The sequence below is a fragment of the Hippocampus comes genome, unplaced genomic scaffold, assembly GCF_001891065.2.
Source record: "Hippocampus comes isolate QL1 unplaced genomic scaffold, H_comes_QL1_v1.1 scaffold135, whole genome shotgun sequence".
NCBI lineage: Eukaryota > Metazoa > Chordata > Actinopteri > Syngnathiformes > Syngnathidae > Hippocampus > Hippocampus comes.
In genome coordinates, this window is record NW_017805583.1 from 2448889 (window position 1) to 2470410 (window position 21522).

Here is a 21522-nt window from a genome sequence, read left to right on the forward strand (position 1 = left end):
AGTTTTCTAAAAAGATGACTGATTATTAAAGATTGTTTTTTTTTTTTTTTTTTTTACATTACATCTGGTTAGGAAGTGCGTGGTCCTGTGTGACCTCCCCCAGTGGCGCTTATTAAAAATTGTGGCCACGTCAATCATTGAAGTTGCCCATTTCTGATCTTAGTTAATGCGGCAACGGACTGTAGCTCAGCAGAATTGCTTGGGCTAAAACCATAAAAATTAAGAATAAAGAATGTTTGCTAACTTCAAACATATTGGTATAATGTAGGCTAAATGCGAAAAAAGCTTCTTTTTCTTTAATACATATTTACAAGGATGTTCAAATGTACTTGCAAATATGTATTAATGTCAAACATTTTTACTCCAAAATTTGCAGTTCCACACTTCCGTAGTTACAAATAAAATCTGCAGTAATCTTACAGGCAACATTACGAATGCCAATCGCAGCACCCAGGCTGTTTAAATGGAACATTTATTTTATTTCTATTTTCCTCCTTGAAGGTGATTGTGATGGGGGCAGAGCAAAACAGATTGCCTAAAGACTACCAGGAGAAGCTAAAAGCGATCAAGACCAACAAGTATGAGGGTCCCCTCCCTCTGATGGTTGAGCTGGCGCTTGAGTGAGTCAGAGAAGCAGAAACACACCTATCTGAGGCCGGATCCGACAGACTGCATGCCCCCCTTACAATGGACCAAAATCACCTACCACTAAAATCGAACATATGTTTATGTTATCATGCTTATTCATGCTTCATCCAAAGGACATTTTGGTGCTTGATAGACTGCAGTCGTATATTGAGAAACCTGTCATTGCTTGCTATTAGCTGAGTAAAAAGATTGAAGATGTTTATTGAACTATTTTCCAACAATAAAATATTTTATAAGTCTGCCTCTTGCTTCTGAAGACAACTCGCAATGAACATTAAGTCAGTGTATGCTTTTGCGATCAATCATCTCCGGTCTTCTCAGATCCCAATCTTAGAAATCTTAGACTATGATTTTTCTGATCTCGATAATACCTCTCTGGGCTTTGCTGGGTAACTGTCTCATCCATTCCTGTTGTATCCTTCCTCAGTTTCACCATACCACTTAGCCAACTCTGGTACTCAAGTAGGCCATGGATCTGTTTAAAACCTAGTAAACAACACTCCTTTGTTGTGTTCAGTCTCTGTCCGTCTAAACTGTACCTACAATACAGTGAGGCAAGAAAGTATTTAGTCAGCCACCAATTGTACCAGTTTTCTCATTTAAAGAGATGAGAGAGGCCAGTAATCTTCATGAGGTATACCTCAACTATGAGAGATAAAATGCAGAAGTTCACATTGTCAGATTTTTAAAGAATTTATTTGCAAATTATGGAGCAAAATAAGGATTTTTAACGATGGAAAAAAAGTCTCCTTTGAAATAGCAGAAACGCAAGAGAACTATTTTACAGTATCTCTTCCAAGGTGTTGGTTTCAACAATGCACAGTATTGCCTTTTCCAAGAGTTGTGTCCTGTAAAATTGTTTATGTTCTTACAAAACACGTCCCCCTTACGTACGTCATCAGCCAACCAGGTGGCTCTTAAGCTTCCACATACAAAATGCTCCCCCCGCTGATTTTCTTTTGCTGTCCTATTATACAGCCAAGCAGGGTCATGTCAAAATCTCAAATAATCACCCTGTGTGAAACAGAAATATGCAAGATCTAGGGCAGAGATCTGCCCCCTCTATAGGGGGGTGCAAGGCAAAACAAATGCAGCTGCAGCTCAGAATCGCACAGTCGACACATGATCCCCAACAGTGTCGAGATGAAAAGTGCTAATGCAATCATTATATGATGGTATGAGAATTCATGGCCATTAACCGAAGGCTATGTGACACTGTTAACCACATAAAGGAGTACATTGCTAACTCATTCATTCATTAATTTTCCGATCCGCTTTATCCTCGCGAGGGTCAAGGGGGGTGCTGGAGCCTATCCCAGCCGTCTTCGGGCAGTAGGCGGGGGATACCCTGAACCGGTTGCCAGCCAATCGCAGGGCACACATAGACAAACAACTATTCGCGCTCACAACAACACCGAGGGACAATTTAGAGTGTTCCATTAGCCTGCCATGCATGTTTTTGGAATGTGGGAGGAAACCGGAGTACCCGGAGAAAACCCACGCAGGCACGAGGAGAACATGCAAACTCCACACAGGAAGGCCGGAGCCGGAATCGAACCCTGCACCTCTGCTCTGTGTGGTGCTAACCAGTTGCCCACCGTGCCTACCCTCTTGTTCAAATATTTGTAGTGGAAATTTAGCAAATCCAATAAATCTAGTACAAGAAAGAAAACAAATATTGTGTATGATCACCATAACAAAGCCAATTTGAAGTTAACTTCGTTTTGGTCATCTATACTAATCCACAGACCTTGCCCAAACCTCCACGGGGCCCCAAACAAATTTTCAGTTTGGCGCCATCTGTCTTTGACAATGATATCACATATTCATCAATCTGTCAGTAGTTAAGACTGTTGCAATTATGCAGCTCTACGTACATGATCTTATTGTCAGCCTGGCAGTCACACCAAGACTCAAAATAACTTTTTTCTTTGCTAATCGGTTACTTCATTTGAGGAATAACTTTCTAATTTTGACGAGCAACTTTTTTTTGCCGGGTAATTGCAGGCACCTGAAGCAAGGAGCTTATTAAACAATAAAAATATGGCAATAGACCGGGGGAGTTGAATGTCGGGCTGCAGCTAAGAAATATTTCGTGTTTGAGTATCCTACCGAAAATTCTATTGATAATCGAATCAGATAAAATATACATTTTTGCTTGTTTAAAGAGCAATTATGAATACAAAAGAGGAAAATAAAACATTTCACTTCATAACAACCAATCAGTTGTAGAGCTGCCAACAAACAGTAAATGATTTCCAGAACAATTTGTTTGAATTTCTGTATTTTTAAAATTGTATGAAGAACATAATCAGAGTTACCGTACTGACCACTGAAAAAAAGTCCCAAAGATACTTTAAAGATTTCTGAGTAATTTTGGACTGCTGAGTCTGAAAATAACATCTGTTTCTTTGGATTGGCTCAAGTCTTTGAGACAGTTGAAGAAATGTACTTTGATCATGACGAAAAGTATTGTTTGTGAATAGACGTCCCCTGATTTTATATGACAAGAACTTGCCGTTTGCTGCGAATATTCCCAAATTTTCTGAATGTTTGCTTGATGTTCACATGAAACATGATTAACAGACACAATGTATATTGCAATTGGCTGCCGACCAGTTCTGGGTGTATTCCGCCTACCCCACAAAGACAGATGGGAGAGGTGGCAGCACGCCTGCGAACCTCATGAGGATAAGATGGATGGATGGATGGATGGATGGATGGATTTAATCCATTCTGAATTACAGACCGTAACATGCTAACGCAGGGGTGTCAAACTCATTTCACATGGTGGGCCACATGCGGCCTCGGTAGATGTCAAGTGGGCCAGACCATTAAAATGATACCATACTTTGCTATAAATAACCAAAACAATGTGTCTTTCCTTTGTTTTGGTATAAAGAAGCACAAGAACATTAGGAAAATGTTGAAATTTAATGAACATATCTTTTACAAAACATTTCATGAAGCACCTTACATTTCCTTCGACAAATGTGCAATTTACTTTTATCATTCACATATATGCATTGCAACTGATCCCACTGATTGTACAAACTTTAACAAGTAATTGGTATTGAAAAATACAGTAATGCACTTTAAGATTAAACAAGATTCATAAAGAAAGCAAGTTTTAAAGCATTTACACATGCATATAAAATCTAAATGTAATCCCTGCCTACACCTTACAAACTAAGGAGAGTGCTATTAAATGTGTAAATGTGAGAGTGCTATTGATAGCGTCTGCTGTCATGGGTCTGTCTCAGTGACGGACTGAGGCTGCTGTTGTCTTCTTCTCTGATCAAAACAGTGTCCCCTTGCGGATACTCAATGAATTGCACCTTATTAAAAATATTAATTCTGTGTCTTTAATGCATTTTTTTTTTTGCTTTTAAATTATCCTGCGGGCCTGATTGAACCTCCTTGCGGGCCGGTTCCGGCCCGCGGGCCGTATGTTTGGCACCCCTGCTTTACATAATCATCTCGCGGGCCGGATTAAACTCCTTTGCGACCGGATCCGGCCCACGGGCCATATGTTTGACACCCCTGTGCTAACGGAACCATGCTCTTCCTGCTTTTGTCTCTCTCAGGGACAGCGATTACTACAGTGAACGGCTTATCATGTTATCAGGTTTCAGGTTATCATTATTGGTGCATGAAGGGGTTAATTCTGGGCTCTGGCATCCAGTGACATTATGACACTTTGTATTACATTTCTTTATTTTGACTTTGCAAGAACATTTGTCCCAATTAAAATCAACGCAGCAGGAGCTGTTCTATTCGTCTTTCTGCATGAACAATCTTTCCAGAAACATCAGTGAATTCCCATGAACGAATTTTGCATCAAGCAGGAGCAGAATGTGTCAGGCTGTGTTAAAAACCAAGGGATGAAAATTCATTTTGAGACTGATTTTAAAAAGGGATCATGAGGGTGCTTTCATAGGTACATTTACAGAACTGGCAATAAAAAGTCAGTTAAGTGTTTAAGCAAAACTATGAGGAGAGCACGTTGTTTTCATAGCATGTCCAATAAGTTCCACTCTGTGGTTAGCAAGCCTTTTGCTCTGGCCCTCCTGTGCTGTTGGCTTTCTCCTACTTCCTGCCACAATGCAAAAATGTGTTTGGTAGATAAGTGAAGACTTAAAGACTGAATCGTCCATGGATTTCAATGTGAGTGCAAAAGTCCCCTGTAATTGTCTGGTGTCTAGTCCAGGGTCTACCCCTCCTCTTACGTAAAGTCAACTAACATCGACTCAACTGTGGCTCGAATGAGGACAAGCAATATAGGAAAAGGATGGATGGCTCTCTCAGGCGATGTTACAAACATGTTTATTGTCATGTTATCAGCCTTCGACTTCATACAGTGCACTTCAGGTGATTTCCTGACCCAGTTATTTCATATTTCGAGTTTAACCTATAGCGCCAAAGTGCAGTGGTGGGAAGTGTAGTACTATACCTAAGCAGATATTCTCCCACATCTATACTTTACTTGAATTTTTATATTTCTGATGACTATTTTCTTTTACTCCCCAACAGATCTGTACTTTTGCCTCCATAACAGGCTCATTAGTTTTCCTCCGCAGATGACAACGCAATGTAAAAAAGATATAACTAGAGAGAAGTATGAATTATATGACCGATTGAGCTTTTGGGGACTGATGATTGAGGGGAAAAAAAGGACAGCAGCCCTACAGAGGAACATGAAGCAAGAATCATGAAAGACAAAAATGCAACAGATTTAGAGAAGGAAGATATTCCCCATTCAGTGCTTTATTAAAGAGAATCATTTGATTCATTGCAAATACATTTTCTTGTGCCAGCCTAATAACCACTAGCATTTGGCATCTATTTGACTTTGTTGTTAGTTAACTCAGTTTAATCTTGGTTGGCTGACATATTTACGGACATTTACAGGACTGGCAAAAAAAAAAAAAAAAAAGTCAGGTGAGTGTTTCAGCAAAGCTATGAGGAGAACACGTTGTTTTCATAGCATGGCCGATAAATATTTTTTTCCGTTCAAGTACAAGCACGATACAGCTAATGACAGAGGGGAACTAATTTGAGTGAAGAGAATTTTATTGTTGCGCCAATGCAATCTATACACAATTAACTACGAATGAGTGTCAGACAACAGTGTGTACATCACCGATAACAGTAAAGAAAATAGGTTGTGGCATGTGGAGCACCACGAATTTCCACCGACGCGACCTTTCCACCACAGCTGTATCTTCAGTTGGTTATCATCCGACAGGCTGAATGTGTGCTGGTTTGACCTTTGACCCCAGCTGCACTGTCTTGCACCCAATATCCTTTAAAATCACTAATGCACATTATGTCATACATACAGAAATAACTCATTAGTAATGGCAAGTGTTGTGGAAAGGAAGTGGCGCTCTCATTTTGAAGCAGAGCCTACTATGAACAAAGTACCAGTCATACTTGTCATGCCTTGTGTTGAGACAATGCACGGGTGTCAGTCATACTCCAAAAAATACCAACTTCACGACTGTTTGCGTAAGGGGCTTGTTTTTCAGTAGACCTGCATTATAATCTGTAATTAATTCTTTTGTTTTGTTTTGTTTTCGATGTATTACTGGACATCGTGTAATATGACTTGAAGACCTGCGTGGGTTTTCTCCGGTTACTCCGATTTCCTCCCACTTTCCAAAAACAAGCATGGCAGGCTGATTGAACACTCTAAATTGTCCATAGATGTCAGTGTGAGCGTGGATGGTTGTTCATCTGTGTGTGCCCTGCGATTGGCTGGCAACCGGTTCAGGGTGTCCCCCACCTACTGCCCGAAGACAGCTGAGATAGGCTCCAGCAACCCCCCGCGACCCTTGTGAGGATAAAATGGATCGGAAAATGGATGGATGGACTATACAATACTAGGCAATATTACTTCCAGGGATCGGGCAATATTTTTCCTGGTCGTCCAGTAACACGAGCTAACTGTGGATTGTAGGCAACGTACATATCGGAAGAAATCAATGTGTGTTTATAGTGTGAACTTCTGCATGAATTGTACTTCATGAAATGTAAATTCTGTTGTGGTGAACTGAGTACAGTGTGTGAGTTAGAGAGTAGACCTTGGTGTAATATGGTATATGCTTCTATTAACAGTAATCTGTCTGTGACTCTATTTGCACAATCGTAATGCTTACTTTGATATGAATTCCTCATTGAAAACCAAGAACTTGTGGAATTCGTAATGCTACCTTGTTTTCAGTCAAATAATGCCATTCCCGCCTGGATGCTGTAGCCAATCATATTGCAGCAGTGTGTGTCCTGCAGACATTCAAATAGCAATGGGTCATGTTCTTCCTTCGACTCAAGTAAGATTCCGATTAATGCCTTGAAAATACAAACCAGAAAGAACAGTTGAAGAAATGTATCCAAGGTCAAGGGTAGCTGTTATTTTATCTGGTAATTAATTACATTGCGGTGTGCTCCACTTTTTGTAATTATTATTGTGGTGGATGACTTGGGACTACAGGGAGACACTTTCTACAAACACTGAGCAGCTTGGGATGAAACATCACTCTTAACACAGAGGATTATCAGTCAGAACAGTCTTGTAGAGACATTTAATAATTGAACCTTTGCTGAACTTGATCAAAAACGGGACGTGGAGGGAAATCCTAAAAAATTGTTGAAACCATGCGTAAAAGTATAAGGCGGTATGATTATGAATACAGTGATCCCTCGCTACTTCGCGGTTTGTTTATTGCGGATTCAGTGCATTGCGGATTTTTTCAAACATATTAAAAAAAAAAAAATTAAGTTTTTTCTTTTTTTTTTTTTTAAATATACATGGAGTACAGTACTGTTTATGTTGCTCTATGTGACTCGCTGTTGTTTTGCCGCTTCTCGCGGACCATTTGCGGACTTAAAAAAAAAAACTTTTTTTTTTTTTACCTGTTTATGTTAATTGGACGCTACTTCGCGGATTTTCGTTTATCGCGGGTGGTTTTGGTCCCCATTAACCGCGATACATGAGGGATTACTGCATAGAGATAGATGAATACCATGATGTGATAAGTGATGCAACATAATATGCTGATCCTCAAAGTATGGCATTTAAGTGTAAATCATCTCATTATGGCGCAAAATTAAGTCAACGCCTAACACAGCCTCAAATTCAATTTTTGACATTGAGCAATCCATTTATATTCTATGCAGCTTGTCCTCATATTTGCAGATGGACGCAGAGGGGGAAAATACCTCACGGCACTATATGTTATACAAATGGATTCCTGTTGTATTTCTCGACAGTGTACAAAAAAATAAAAATAAAAAATTTCAACAGCCTTCTTACATTCATCCATTCATTATCTAAACCGCTTATCATCACATGTGTTGCGGGTGTGCTGGAGCCTATCCCAGCTTGTCTACATTATTAATCATTAGAGCAGTAGCTCATCACGAAAGCTACCGTGGACTAAACGGTATGGTCATGAGAAAATATAGAGGAACGGGATGGGCAAATGTGACAGGTCATGATTGCAGTGGATGCACAGCCAGAGTTTCAAACTGCCTTCAAGCAGTAGGCGTCGTACACCTGAACTGGTTGCCAGCCAATCGCAGTAGTTGTTCTCAATAAACAATATCATCAACTAACATTTATTGAGAGGCATTGTGTAACCACAATTGTAGTCTTCCTTGCAAAGGTTCAATTTGTAATCCTAAGATTTACATAACTGCTTCACCTCAATGTACAATAAAAATACATAATGGCTCTGGCTTGTAAATGTATAGCCACAGTCTCAATGTCAACATTGAAGCAGAAGTAGGTTACCTCAGGGAATGGAGATGATGTTGTGCATGTGTATCTCGTTTTTTTCCTGCTACTTTGAGAATGGTGTCAAGGTTTTGATGTGTGTGGTGGTTAGGTTACTGTCCTCCACTTAGTTCTTGTGAATTCTAATGGCGTTCTAATGAAATCCTCATCACTGTCATCATCATTGGCCAACCTTCAGTACACAGTAATTAGATGCAAAGCATACAGCATATCTGTAAATTATGTGATTTCGATAAGCAGTTTAAGACTAAAAAAAAAAATCTGAAAAAGCCTTCAAAGGTTCAAGTTCATCAAGAATGGATTTGGTGTCATTTTATTGTCTTGATGGGTCGGCGCTTTCTGCCGTTTGCATTTCATCCAATATCCCTTCGCACAAGATTAAAAATCGTGTGCACGCGCACACGTGTGCGCGTGTGCGTGTGCGCGTGTGTGTGTGTGTATGTGTGTGTGTGTGTGTGTGTATGTGTGTGTGTGTGTGTGTGTATGTGTGTGTGTGTGTGTGTGTATGTGTGTGTGTGTGTGTGTGTGTGTGTGTGCGTGTGCGTGCGTGTGCGTGTGCGTGTGCGTGTGTGTGTGCGTGTAGTATGACACGTGAACGTGCGTGCGTGGTTGCGCGTGTGTATTTATCTGGCAAATGTCTGATGTGACTCAATACTGATGCAGCATTAAAGTAAAACAATTATTGGTATCATAAAGTGGCTCCTTCGAGGCCACGCCCCCTGCCACCGTTCACGTTGTAATCTCGGCGCTGTGAAAAGGCTGAAGACTGCGTACCGCTTCACACAACCTGTTGACGAGCCACCCGAGTCGTCTGACGCTCACTTGAGGCGCTGACATGGGGGAAGATGCCCGACCCAACTGGGACAGTCCCGTGCAGTTCCTATTGGCCTGTGTTTCTTATGCCGTTGGACTGGGGAATGTTTGGCGATTCCCGTACCTGTGCCAGATGCACGGGGGAGGTGAGATCTGACAATGTTATTTTTGGTTCTTTTTGTCATTGAGGCTTGTTGCGTGTTTGTTGAGGAAATGATGGCACGTTTTCTTATCCTTAAAATCATCACGCTCGAATGTTATTACGTACAAGCTCTCCATAACTTATTTTTCGCTTAAGACCCACTGACTGATTGATCAGTTTAAAAAAACCGTGACGCCAAATGGAGACACGCAATATTAATTTGCAAATAAACATAAGTCCAAAAATTGGAAACGACAATTTAATAAAGATGTGCATGTGAAAATGACCAGCGAGACGTTTTAGCACAGATTATTTGACACTGAGGGCTGCAAACTGGCAGATAAAGTGGGCACAACCCATAAAATAAAACACCTAATAAACAATAGACATTCAGCAATTTCTTTAGACAAATAAGACGCTGCAGGCTTTTCTTGGTCAGCCGACCTATATTATATTCGACCCCAGGATTTTGCGTAGATGGGGACATTCTTGTCCTTCCAGACACGACCTGGCTTAGCTCATTTAACATTTAACATTTTAGTAAAGTGAAAGCGGAATCTCCAAATTTTAAACCACACAAAATCATTCAACAGTTTTTTATCTGACCATATAGTTTTTTTTTAAATTTAATTTAAAAGCTTTTTCATTTTAAAAAATGATCAGTATTATATTCATTCTAATTATATAAAATTATAATACACTTAGGTTTGTGTTATTATTAATATATTTATTTTCTTTGTTCATTTGGAGAACATGGTTTGACCGACCTGGTGTGTGGTGACTGTCAGGTAGGTGGTGTCCATTTTGAATAAAGCTAAAGTAATTTATTTAGGTCATTTGCTCAACTGCTGTTGGGTTACCAAAGCAGAAAAAAAAGGCATAACATTAGACCCTAAAAATAACCCAAATTAATTAATGAAAAGTTTACTCACCTGTTGACATCAATATTGCAAGCAACAAACATGGAAGAGCGATGACCATCAGTTTGGATCTGATAGAATTGAATAGAATTATACAGACTAAGATGCATTTCCAGTAATATCAGGTTGGTGGGTTGTAAAATTTCGAAACAAATCCTTACCAGAGTTCGAGTTTATAGAAAGTTGAGGCAAGCTGTAAACCTCAATAACATGTCATAAACTCTAGGGCTGAACCATAGAGTGGCATTGCAAATGAATGAGCCCGATACAGTGCGCAGCCTCCCACCTGTTAAAGCACCACACAATAGAGCTAGGCCATAAGACTGACTTACATAACTGTTTAAGTGATATACAAGCACAACAACAGTAGCATGAAATGAAAGACAAAAATAATACCGCCTGTGAAAACAATTCATATATATGCACAACTTAGAAAAAGTCAGGTGAAATTTATGGAAAATACAATACAATACATATGTATTTATGTAGCGCTTTCACAACAGCTTCAGCTGGAACAAAGCGCTTTACAGAACATTCATTCATTCATTCATTCATCTTCCGATCCACTTATCCTCACAAGGGTCGCGGGGGGTGCTGGAGCCTATCCCAGCTGTCTTCGGGCAGTACGCGGGGGACACCCTGAACAGTTTGCCAGCCAATTGCAGGGCACACAAAGACGAACAACCATCCGCGCTCACACTAGCACCTAGGGACAATTTTGAGTGTTCCATTAACCTGCCATACATGTATTTTGGAATGTGGGAGGAAACCAGAGTGCCCGGAGAAAACCCACACAGGCACTGGAAGAACATGCAAACTCCGCACAGGAAGACCGGAGCCGGAATCGAACAACCCTGCACCTCTGCACTGTGAGGTCAATGCATTAACCACTTGACCGAGAAAAAGAGAGAGAGAGAGAGAGACAGAGAGAGAGAGAGAGAGAGAGAGAGAGAGAGGGAGAGAGAGAGAGAGAGAGAGAGAGAGGGAGGGAGAGAGAGAGAGAGAGAGTGAAGTCAGATTCAGGATGAGAGAGAGAGAGAGAGAGAGAGAGAGAGAGCTACACACAAACCCAATTTCAATTGATTTGGGACATTGTGTTACAGTGTTTGTTGGTAATGACTTGCAAGTCATCCATTTAAAAGATTCAGTCCTATCATCACAAATAGTGTACGTTATCTGCATATCTTTATCTTTATTAGTTTTCGAACCAATAACATTTGCTGTAGCAGTGTCATGTCAAAAGAATCTGTGTATTCAATCGCCTACACGTGTCACTGATTTTCATTCCAGCTACCATATTGCTCATTCAAGTCACATGACTTCATTAGTAGCTTTTTTAACGACACCAAACAATTTGTTTTGTCAAAATTCACAAAAAAAGGCTGAAAGGTTTATTGAAGGGCTACCTGTGGAATACATAGGTACAAATTCAATGTACAGTACTACACATTTCACATTATAGAGACGGTCGTAGTTCATCTGTAAAGATCTGAGCTTGAGAGCTTTTAAAATTACAGTATTACCTTAAAGGGGAAGGCGACTCAAAAAATGTTTTCACAATTTATTCTAATAACTGCGCTGATTAAGGTTGCGGTGTAGGAGATAAATTAAGCAGCAACATTCACCCGTTTTTATCCATCATAGAGGGCCGTGATTGGACATTACCTGAGCCCTGAGCAACTGTGATGTCATTTTAAATCAACAGCAAGTCGCAAAATTGCCGCCTCCTGAGATGGATAAAAATGGGTGAATCTTACTGCTAAATTCATACTCATAAACACAATATTAATCAGAGTACCATGTTTAGACTAGTGGGGCCACAGATTATCGTGCCAAAGAAATTTTCCTTGACTTCCCCTTTTAAAAAGGATAAAGAACCTGGAGAATCTACGAAAGTGATACTAAATATACTTACAGTACATAGAACCAAGTAAAGAGTGTATTTAGTTGTACTTTGCTCCAACAGGTGGATTCTTGATTCCATATCTGCTGATGCTGTTTCTTGAGGGTGTGCCTTTATTCTACATGGAGCTCGCCATTGGTCAAAAGATGCGCTTGGGAAGCATTGGGGCCTGGTCGGCCATTAACCCATATTTGGGAGGAGTGGGTACGTACTTGAAAACATATTATTGCTACGATTTACTGTAGAGGTACTGCTGCATTGTTAAAAAACAAAAACTACTCCTTTAATTTGGATGTGTAGTGAACAATGTAGATAGCTGTATGCATCTGAGAGGTCAGTCATTTGACATTAGCACGAAACAGAAATGACTTTGTGGTGTAGACTGTGGAGAACATTGGCCCTCCTTTACTAATGTGCTGGCACACCAATCTGTGTGCAAAACATGCACACGCATGGACTGTATGATTCATCGATAACTTCATCTTTGAGGACACTTGTCACGTTTAGCCTCGTTTGTTTGTACCTCTGTACTGTATCTGAGTGTTCCGCTGCACTCTGTGTCTGTTGGGGGCTGTTCGGCAAAAGCAGACCCATACACTGGACCCGGAAAGTCCAGTTTTCTGAGGAAAAAAATGGAGAAAAAGACCTCAGACATCTGTAAAAAAAAAAATCCAAACATTCCAAAGAAATAATCTTCATCTTAAATCTCTCATTTCAGGTCTTGCTAGTATTGTAGCCTCCGTGTATCTTTGCCTCTACTACAACATCATCAATGCATGGAGCTTCTGGTACCTCTTTAATTCATTTCAAGTGAGCTATTGAATCATTTACTAGATATAACACTATATGGAAGTCTGAGCTCATGAAGGCCTTCACACTAACCTTTCACTGGTTTACATTCACAGTCATTCCTGCCCTGGTCAGACTGCCCTGTCAATTCCAACCTGACAGGACCCCTGGAAGAATGCCAAAAGGCTTCTTCGACCAAGTACTTCTTTTTTAGAGAAACACTAAACATTTCTTCTTCGATTGAAGAGAATGGAGGCATCCATACAGGTCAGGTTTTGTGTTTTGTGCTGGCCTGGGTGATCACCTACCTCTTCATTATCCATGGAATTAAGTCATCTGGGAAGGTAAGAGAAGTTTGCGCACCCGCCTCAAGCGAAAGCATTGAGATAACTACTATAAGCAAACAAAATTTGCACTGCCGTTGATACAAAACGATAGCACAAATGAATAAATCGGTCTGCTCTTCATTTTTCTCCAGTGTATCGTCTTGTTTTTTCACATTACTATTCTGCTTATACACCTCGTGGTCCCTCTTTTGGAATATGTGAAGGCCCAAAATAACACAAAATGAGCACATTATTACTTCTTCACTGGACTAACAGGATGAAAATGTTGTTGTTTGGCTCTGTTGTGCAGGTGGTTTACTTCACAGCCACGTTTCCTTATGTGGTGCTCGTTATCTACCTCATCAGGGGTTTGACTCTTCCTGGTGCCATCCATGGTATCACATACATGTTCACCCCCAAGGTAAGGATGTCTTCATTTGGCCATTATGATGTGATATGTCGACGAACAAAAAAAACATCAGTACATTGGCCCCACATACTGTTAGCATGTGTTTCTATTTCGGCCAAGCAGAATATACAACCGAATGTGTTCTGTGCGTATTGACCCGTATGTTTACATGATTTTAGATGGAAGAACTGGCCAATCCGACTGCATGGATAAATGCTGCCACTCAGATTTTCTTTTCCCTGGGTTTGGGATTTGGGTCGCTCATCGCGTTTTCCAGCTACAATCAGTACAACAATAATTTTGAGCACCAGGCCTTCACTGTCGCCATCATTAACAGCGGAACCTCCATTTTTGCTTCCATCGTCACCTTTTCCATCTATGGATTTAAAGCCACAGTTAACTATGAGAACTGCCTGGAGAGGTGAGTGTACAGTGTGGTTTTTCCCTCATCTTTGTTTTTGCTTGAAGATCTAAATGTAGTGAGTGCACATTTGCCCTTGGTTATTAATAAAGTAAATTAAATATTCAATAACTGATGGCATTAGTCTTAGGGACTGTGTTACTGCTTGGTATTTGTCAAATGTTTGTGTTTAGAGAGTGAACAGTACCACTGTCTTCCCTTCCAGGATGCGCATATTGCTGCTAAATTCCTTTAACCTCGCAGAGGATACTATCAACAAGAGCAATGTGCTTGACTGGATTAAAACACTCAATGCAACTTACCCAGAGCAGTTTGCTGAACTTGGCAATAAAGTGGAAGACTGTGACCTAAACGATGAACTAGACACGGTTTGTTTTTCATCATTCTATTCCTCTTGCAATAAATGTTTTCTTTGTTTTTAATAAATGCATGGGTAGTACCTGATATATATATATTATTTTTCACTCTAAAGTATCTGTAATAATGCTCTTGTCTATGAATGAAAATACAGACATTCATGAATACCACCAGTCACAACAAAGAGTTGTTTGAATCATAGATGTCTGCCAGTAGCTACCCTTTACCACGTGTTTCTTGAGTAAAGTCCATTTTAATCCACAATCTCCCAGGGGGCCAAATCAAGGTAGATTGAAACTCTTCCTGTATCACCGAACACTGATTTTTATTTTTTTTTCCCTCTCATCTGTTTCAGGCAGTAGAAGGGGTTGGTCTGGCTTTCATTGTGTACAGTGAAGCCATTCAAAACATGCCCCTACCTCAGTTATGGTCAGTGCTGTACTTCATCATGCTTCTGCTTATTGGATTGGGCAGCATGCTGGGCAACATGACTGCTATCACCACCCCACTACGAGACTTGAAGATACTGTCCAAAGTTAGCAATGAAGTTTTCAATGGTAAGACTTGGGTGGATATTGTTTTGTATTTATTTTTTAACCTTTATGACATTAAAATTACTCTGCTCAGGACATGCTGGATTATTCACTCAACAGCTGCCTCAGTATGTGAACATAAATTTGACGGTTTACGCTGCACAACATAAAAAGCTGCACATGACAACAAAAAACTAATTTTAAATAAAAATTAAATGACATTAGACATGACCTGCATGGTTAGTTAAAAAGGTGAAGGTGCACATAGTGAGAAGGGAGTGTGTACGGTAGAACTTTTCTCGATCATCAAAGATACAAATGAACCATTGATAAGGCCAAAAATAGTTTCTTCCGTATTGTGCTCTTTGGCCAATTTATGAAGACATCACATTGATGATCCTCAAGTAACTGAAAAATGGTCACTTCCTACAGTCTGTGCTTTTTTCTTTTTTTGGGGGGGGTCTGAATATGGAGACGAGATTCTGTGCAGAGCTGGATCTATTCTGTGAGATAGAGGACTGTTGGCCATCCCAAAAATCCTCAACTATTTGCCTTAACACCTTTAACAGAAAGCTGATGAAACAAACTAGACCACGGGTGTCAAAGTCAAGGCCCGGGGGCCACATCTGGCCCACCACGTCATTTCATGTGGCCCGTGAAAGCAAATCATCTATCTTAGTCAACTTCCATGATCCTTGCTTGAATCTGTTCCGAAATCTCAAATTGTCAGACGTAATAAATAACGGTGACATTTTGCAATAGTGTTGTTACTCTGTTTATACTCACTTGAGCAATAATTGAACAAATGCTTGACTGATTTCAGCACAAGTGAGACATTTTTTTTTGGGTGTCTACAAGTAATAATACGACGTGATGATTAAACATTTATTCGGTTTCATGGTCTTAACGGCCCTCCGAGGGAGGATGTAACTCCAAAATGGCCCCCGACAAAAATGAGTTTGACACCCCTGAAAGAGACAATACAAACAACAACTTTCTTGACTGACTTTAGTGCCTTTCAAAAAGTAGAAGAATTTTAAAGTGGCCCTTTCAACCTTACGTTTTTCTGTATGCGGCCCTCAAACAAAAAAATCAGCAGAGATGCCCCAAATTTTATTGGCCCACTGCACTCTCAGTGTTCTTTCCCTTGGACTGTGCATTACCTGCGTGCTCTGTGTTTTCCTTGCAGGGATATTGTGTCTGATCTTTCTGCTGCTTGGCCTGGCCTTCACCACCCCATCTGGAAATTACTGGTTTACCATGTTCAATGACTACGGAGCATCTTTCTCCCTGCTATTTGTCGTCCTCATTGAGATTATAACTGTCAGCTACCTTTACGGAATTAAAAGGTTGGTATGCTAGCATTGTTCAATATACATTGTGCTACAATGTAACAATAACAATTGTAATGCTTGCTGAAATGATACTCTACTCATTGTAGGTTCGAAAAAGACATAGAAGACATGCTTGGCCACCGTCCAAACTGGTATTTGAAGATCATGTGGATGATAGTCAGTCCTCTTCTCCTAATAGCCCTCTTCATCTTCTATATTGTCAATTATATCAGAGGAGGGACACCCACCTACCAAGCATGGGACAAGGAGCTGGTAAACTTTTTTTTTTTAATTTTTTCTACATGACAACAAATTATGAATCCTGTGTAAATGTGTGAACAGAACATTTACATTTACAGCCTCCAACATTTTATAAATACGGCACAATATGACATTTGTTGTACCTTAGCTTGCATTGTCTTCAGTTTTATGAAAAAGTGGGCTGCATTACATAAGCTTATGCATACCTAATTTTTTTTTTTAGGATGTTAACAAAACATCAGTTCAAGTCCCTCCTAGCACATTAAGATAAGATAAGACAAGATAAGATAAGAAAACCTTTATTTTTCTCACAGTGGGGAAATTCCCAATTTACAGCAGCAAAATTGTGAAAGGCAGAAAGTAGAAGACAAAAAGTATGTCAATAAATATAAAATATAAATATAAGTATTTTAAAAATGGGTGAGTGAGGTTGAGTCCTTGCTATCTGGGTGCCGAGCAGGGACAGAGGAAAAGAGAAACAGCACGCACAGCTTCGTGACGCAAGCGGCCAAAGCTGCACCCTGCTTACCAAGCGGGGAGAAACTGACGTGGAGACAGACAATCTAACGTCGCCGAGTTCTTGTTGACTTCCTGGTCGCAGAATGCATCAACTTTTCATCTCCTCTGGCATGGAATGTGACCAGAGTGTACCAAGCCAATGGTTGTATTCCTCTCCAAAAGATCTAAAAACTCGGGTTTCATATCAACGTATACAATAAGATAATAGATCAACATTTAAGATTTTCCAAGTAATTGAATCTAAACTGGACATACAACTTTGATTTTTTGTTTAACCCCTCTATTTCTCAACAGAGCAAACGGGACTAATGTTTAGGTTTAGTTTGGAATTGGTGTTGCCGGTGCAGATGACATTTACAGTTAGAGTTGGAAACAACAGAGAGGCGTTTATGGTTGAAAATAAAGTAATCGTGAAGCTCAGAGAGAACATGGAAAATCAACCAGAGACATTGCAAATATCCTGAAGAATAGAGAAATCACTGGTGTACAGCCAGAAGTGGAACATTTGAAACGCAGTAAAGAGCCTAAAACGTTTCAGTAACTGGAGGGAAGTGAGTGAAACCAGAAGGTATCACAGTCTCCCATGAATGGAATCACCCCGAACGACCAGTGACGGTCTTTGTAGGCAAAGCGGAGTCACTGCCTGTGCAGAGGCGCAATAGGGATGTGACAGTAGGCTTCCTTCAGACCGATAGAAGTGAACCACTCCCCTTCGGGTAACCGTCCCGAAAGTGTTATAATAACAATAATAATCATACATTTTATTTGTAAGCGCTTTTCACAGCACTCAAGGACACTTTACAACCAAGAGCAAACAATAAAACCACAGATAAAATTATAAATAAAAGAAGATTCAAGTTGAATATGCAAGTCTGAATAGGTGGGTTTTGAGCTTGGTTTTGAATGTGGGAAGAGAGTCAATATTATGAAAATTGGGTGGAAGTGAGTTCCAGAGTTTGGGGGCAGAGCGGCTGAAGACTCTGCACCCCATTGTGCTGAGACGGGCAGAGGGTAGGGAGAGATGGAGGGAGGATTAGGACCTGAGTTTGTGAAAAATATTGCCAAGGGGGAGAAGGTAGATGATGAAAAGAAGGGGACCCAGGACAGAACTCCGGGGTACACCAGAAGAGACGGGGAGGGATTGTGAAGTGAAGGAATTGAGTTGGCAGTTGGCGTTGGCAGTAGTCAGTATGTGGAAGGGGAATACCTTCAGATGACGACTGAGTCCCACCCACAAAAATATGGGTGTTTCTTGTTTAACAGATCCAGATGCAAATGAATCACTGAAGTGGAAAGTGCAGGCTGATTATTGGATGATTTGCTTTAATTGCTCTGTGAAGGCTGACCACCAACTGTATGTACTGTATCTGTTGTTTCAGGGAAAGACGGTGGTGACGGACTATCCTATATTTGGTCAAGTCTTCATTGCCATCCTACTGGCCTCCGCAGTCAGCTGTGTTCCCCTCACAGCTCTCTATGTGTACTGCACAAACAGGAAACATTCTACTTCTATTAAAGAAAGCGCCATATCTGCGTAGTGCGCCTCCAATCAGATGATAAAGCGTGCCTTTCGTGGGACGAGCGACGAGCTTCCAGAGTCCCATTTATTTCCCTTTATTCTATTCCATTTTGTTGATATGGCACAATTTCACAATGTTTTTTTTCAAGGCACTTTACACAGGTCACGGCAGATCTAGAGCCAAACTCCTCACCCCTGCGTGAGCAAGGAAAACTTCTCTTCTGTGGAAGGAGACTTGCCGGTATTACTCCTACTAGAAACAAATATGCTGTAGTCGCAGTGTTATTTACAGCTCTGTAAGCAGGAATCGCAAGGGGGAGAAATGTGAAAGCAATGATGATGAGGTGATGCGAACTGAGGAAAGGAAGAATCCGGAATTCTAGTAAGCACTCAAGCAGCAGCTGGAGTGTCTATTGGAGCGACTTGCTGGAGCAGCCTGGCCAACAAGCTTTCTTCCTGTTCAAGTGGAATTTTGCCTGTGCCGCTGTTGCCAAACTTAATTGGAACGCACAATTGTCAATATTTGGCGGCACTTTGGCAAATGACTTGGGTTTAGAGCTGAGCGAAAGCTAAATTGTCTGTGAAGTTGGTGTTAACTGTTATTTGTTAAAGTTGCTGTATGAATGGTTTTCTACAATGTTATTCATGTTATATACGGTTCTTGATTGTATGTTTTAACAGGCCCAACATCTGCTGTAGTATCCTTGTAAATATCTTATTTGAAATGCATTGGAGCAGTTGCATTGTACAAAGTATGATTAGGTACTGACATCATTGCCTCATATCCTCTGAAATATGAAATGTAAACTATGTAGATAATGTAGATAGATTTTTTGAAATAGTCTTAACTATACAATATGAATCCACATGAATCATAATATTCCATGTTCTGACCCAAATTGATGTGAAGAACCACATATGTATACATTTGTATCTTCCATTAAAAAAAAAAAAATCATGAAATGCATTCAGTGGTAAAGTTTATAAAAAAAAAAAAACTATACAAATAAAATAAAAAGAAACATATCGAATGTTGACTGTTTTTATGAAAACCTTTTGCATCACGAATGGAATTGTAATCTTTGTGGTTAAATTTTTAACAAATGGATAAATGTGAGTAAGATTCAGACAATAGAAAGGCAAGTTCTAAGTATGCGTCAACCCCACACCCCACCCCACAACCCAAATTGATCGGTATAAAGCGAAGTACAGTTGCATCCAGAATAAGTCAGACACAACATTGCCTATTGCACCACCACAGATTTGAAATAAACCATCTATTTAAAAATAATAACGATCCAGTTGTGTATAGGATTATACAGAGCCCCTAAACGTTCCCTCGCAAAGTTTTGCATTCCCTTGCAAAGTTTTGCGGTGCCTCACAAAGTTTTGCGTTCCCTCGCAAAGATTGCGAGATATCGCAAAGTTTTATTTTTAATGCGCGTTGATGTACTTCCGGGTCATCATCCGAGTAACTGTGTTTTCACCTGTTAGCGACTTTAATTGAATTTTACTTTGAAATTGGCTTGAAATACAAAGACATTAACTCTGTTCTTGAGATTGAATACGGTTTCCAAATAAACGAAAGACGTGAAGCAAGGGTTGAACAAAAGAGCTGACCCGGAAGTACAAAAACTCGCATTTAAAAAAAGAGCGTCCCCTTACAAAAAAAAAAAAGTTTGCCATACAGTATCTCCCAATCTTTGCGAGGGAATGCAAAACTTTGTGAGGGAACGCAAAGTTTTTCTTTTCCTTCCATGTCCCCTTAGGGGCTCCGTATGATTCCAAATTTTGGACTGCTGAAACCTGGTTAACCTTTATCAGAATAGTAGGAAGTACTAAATGGATGAGTAAAAGAACAGCTCATAATCCAAAGTAGACCCCATGTCTCATAAACCTTGCAGGAACACTGTTATGGCATGGGCATGGGGAACCACTAATAAGAAAGCCTCATTGCCGTTTATTGATCTAACTACTGACAGAAATAAGCAGTTGAATTCTGAGGTGGATTGAGAGAGAGAGAGAGAGAGAGAGAGAGAGAGAGAGAGAGAGAGAGAGAGAGAGAGAGAGAGAGAGAGAGAGAGAGAGAGCTCTCGTGTGCAAGTTGTGGACTGTTTTCAGCGTTTTGGCCACAACATTCATCGAAGGAGAAGAATCTGTGCTTGATTGTTGCGCCTTCTCGGCAGCACGCGTGTACCAGCACTGATTTCGATGGGGGGAATGTCGGCAATATTTGACTCGCCGCTTGACAGCCCCGGGGCGTTTTTTTGTCCGGGCAGCATTTTTCACTGCTCCGTTTTGTTCAGAGGAGATGTCGGTGCTATTGGACAATCTACAGTGGCGCAGCAACTGGATGGATGACTGGTGGAGCTGAGGATGACGAGAGAGGAGCGTCGACGCGGAGCGCGGATGCGTATTTGGAATTGAAGCTGATCTAAATGGGAGGGGAGGAGTGAACCAATCTCTTTTTTTGTCAATGGACGCTACAGCTTCTTTTTTACTTTCAAACCTAGCTTGTAGCAGACCTGTGGGAGGGACATCATGCACGTTGTGAGCATGACGTCGCTGATCCACTGGTGAAAGGACACTTTGATTCTCTTCTCTTTCATCTATAACTGCTTCAAACAACAAGGCGTCTGCAGGAAGAGTTGATACAATTTTATGACTATGTTTTATACTGTGTGTTCTGTTATCTTAATTTTGTCATTTTATGTCAACTGTTCTGTAAAGTGCTGTGTTGCAGCTGCAGGTGTTGTGAAAGCGTTATATAAAGATGTATTGTATTGTATTGTATTGTATTGTATTATCTGACAGTTAAAGCCATATAACG

The 21522-nt window shown here is 40.4% G+C and overlaps 2 protein-coding genes across 3 annotated transcripts in view; both read left to right on the forward strand.

The window, feature by feature from the left end:
- ggctb (gamma-glutamylcyclotransferase b) overlaps positions 1-887 on the forward strand; it is a 4750-nt gene extending 3863 nt beyond the window's left edge. For both annotated transcript variants that reach the window (XM_019880044.1, XM_019880046.1), the window contains one exon: positions 502-887. In XM_019880044.1, coding sequence (XP_019735603.1) covers positions 502-624 — 123 coding nt within the window. In that variant the 3' untranslated portion in view covers positions 625-887. The remainder of the gene's footprint in view (positions 1-501) is intronic.
- Positions 888-9150: 8263 nt separating this feature from the next.
- On the forward strand, positions 9151-19603 carry slc6a20 (solute carrier family 6 member 20). The gene is made up of 11 exons (XM_019880110.1): positions 9151-9405; positions 12288-12428; positions 12943-13034; positions 13130-13357; positions 13650-13760; positions 13928-14169; positions 14375-14537; positions 14882-15083; positions 16249-16408; positions 16501-16666; positions 18553-19603. Exons 1-11 carry the CDS (start codon positions 9282-9284, stop codon positions 18709-18711), a joined length of 1788 nt encoding a protein of 595 aa, XP_019735669.1. The 5' UTR covers positions 9151-9281; the 3' UTR covers positions 18712-19603.
- Positions 19604-21522: the final 1919 nt, after the last annotated feature.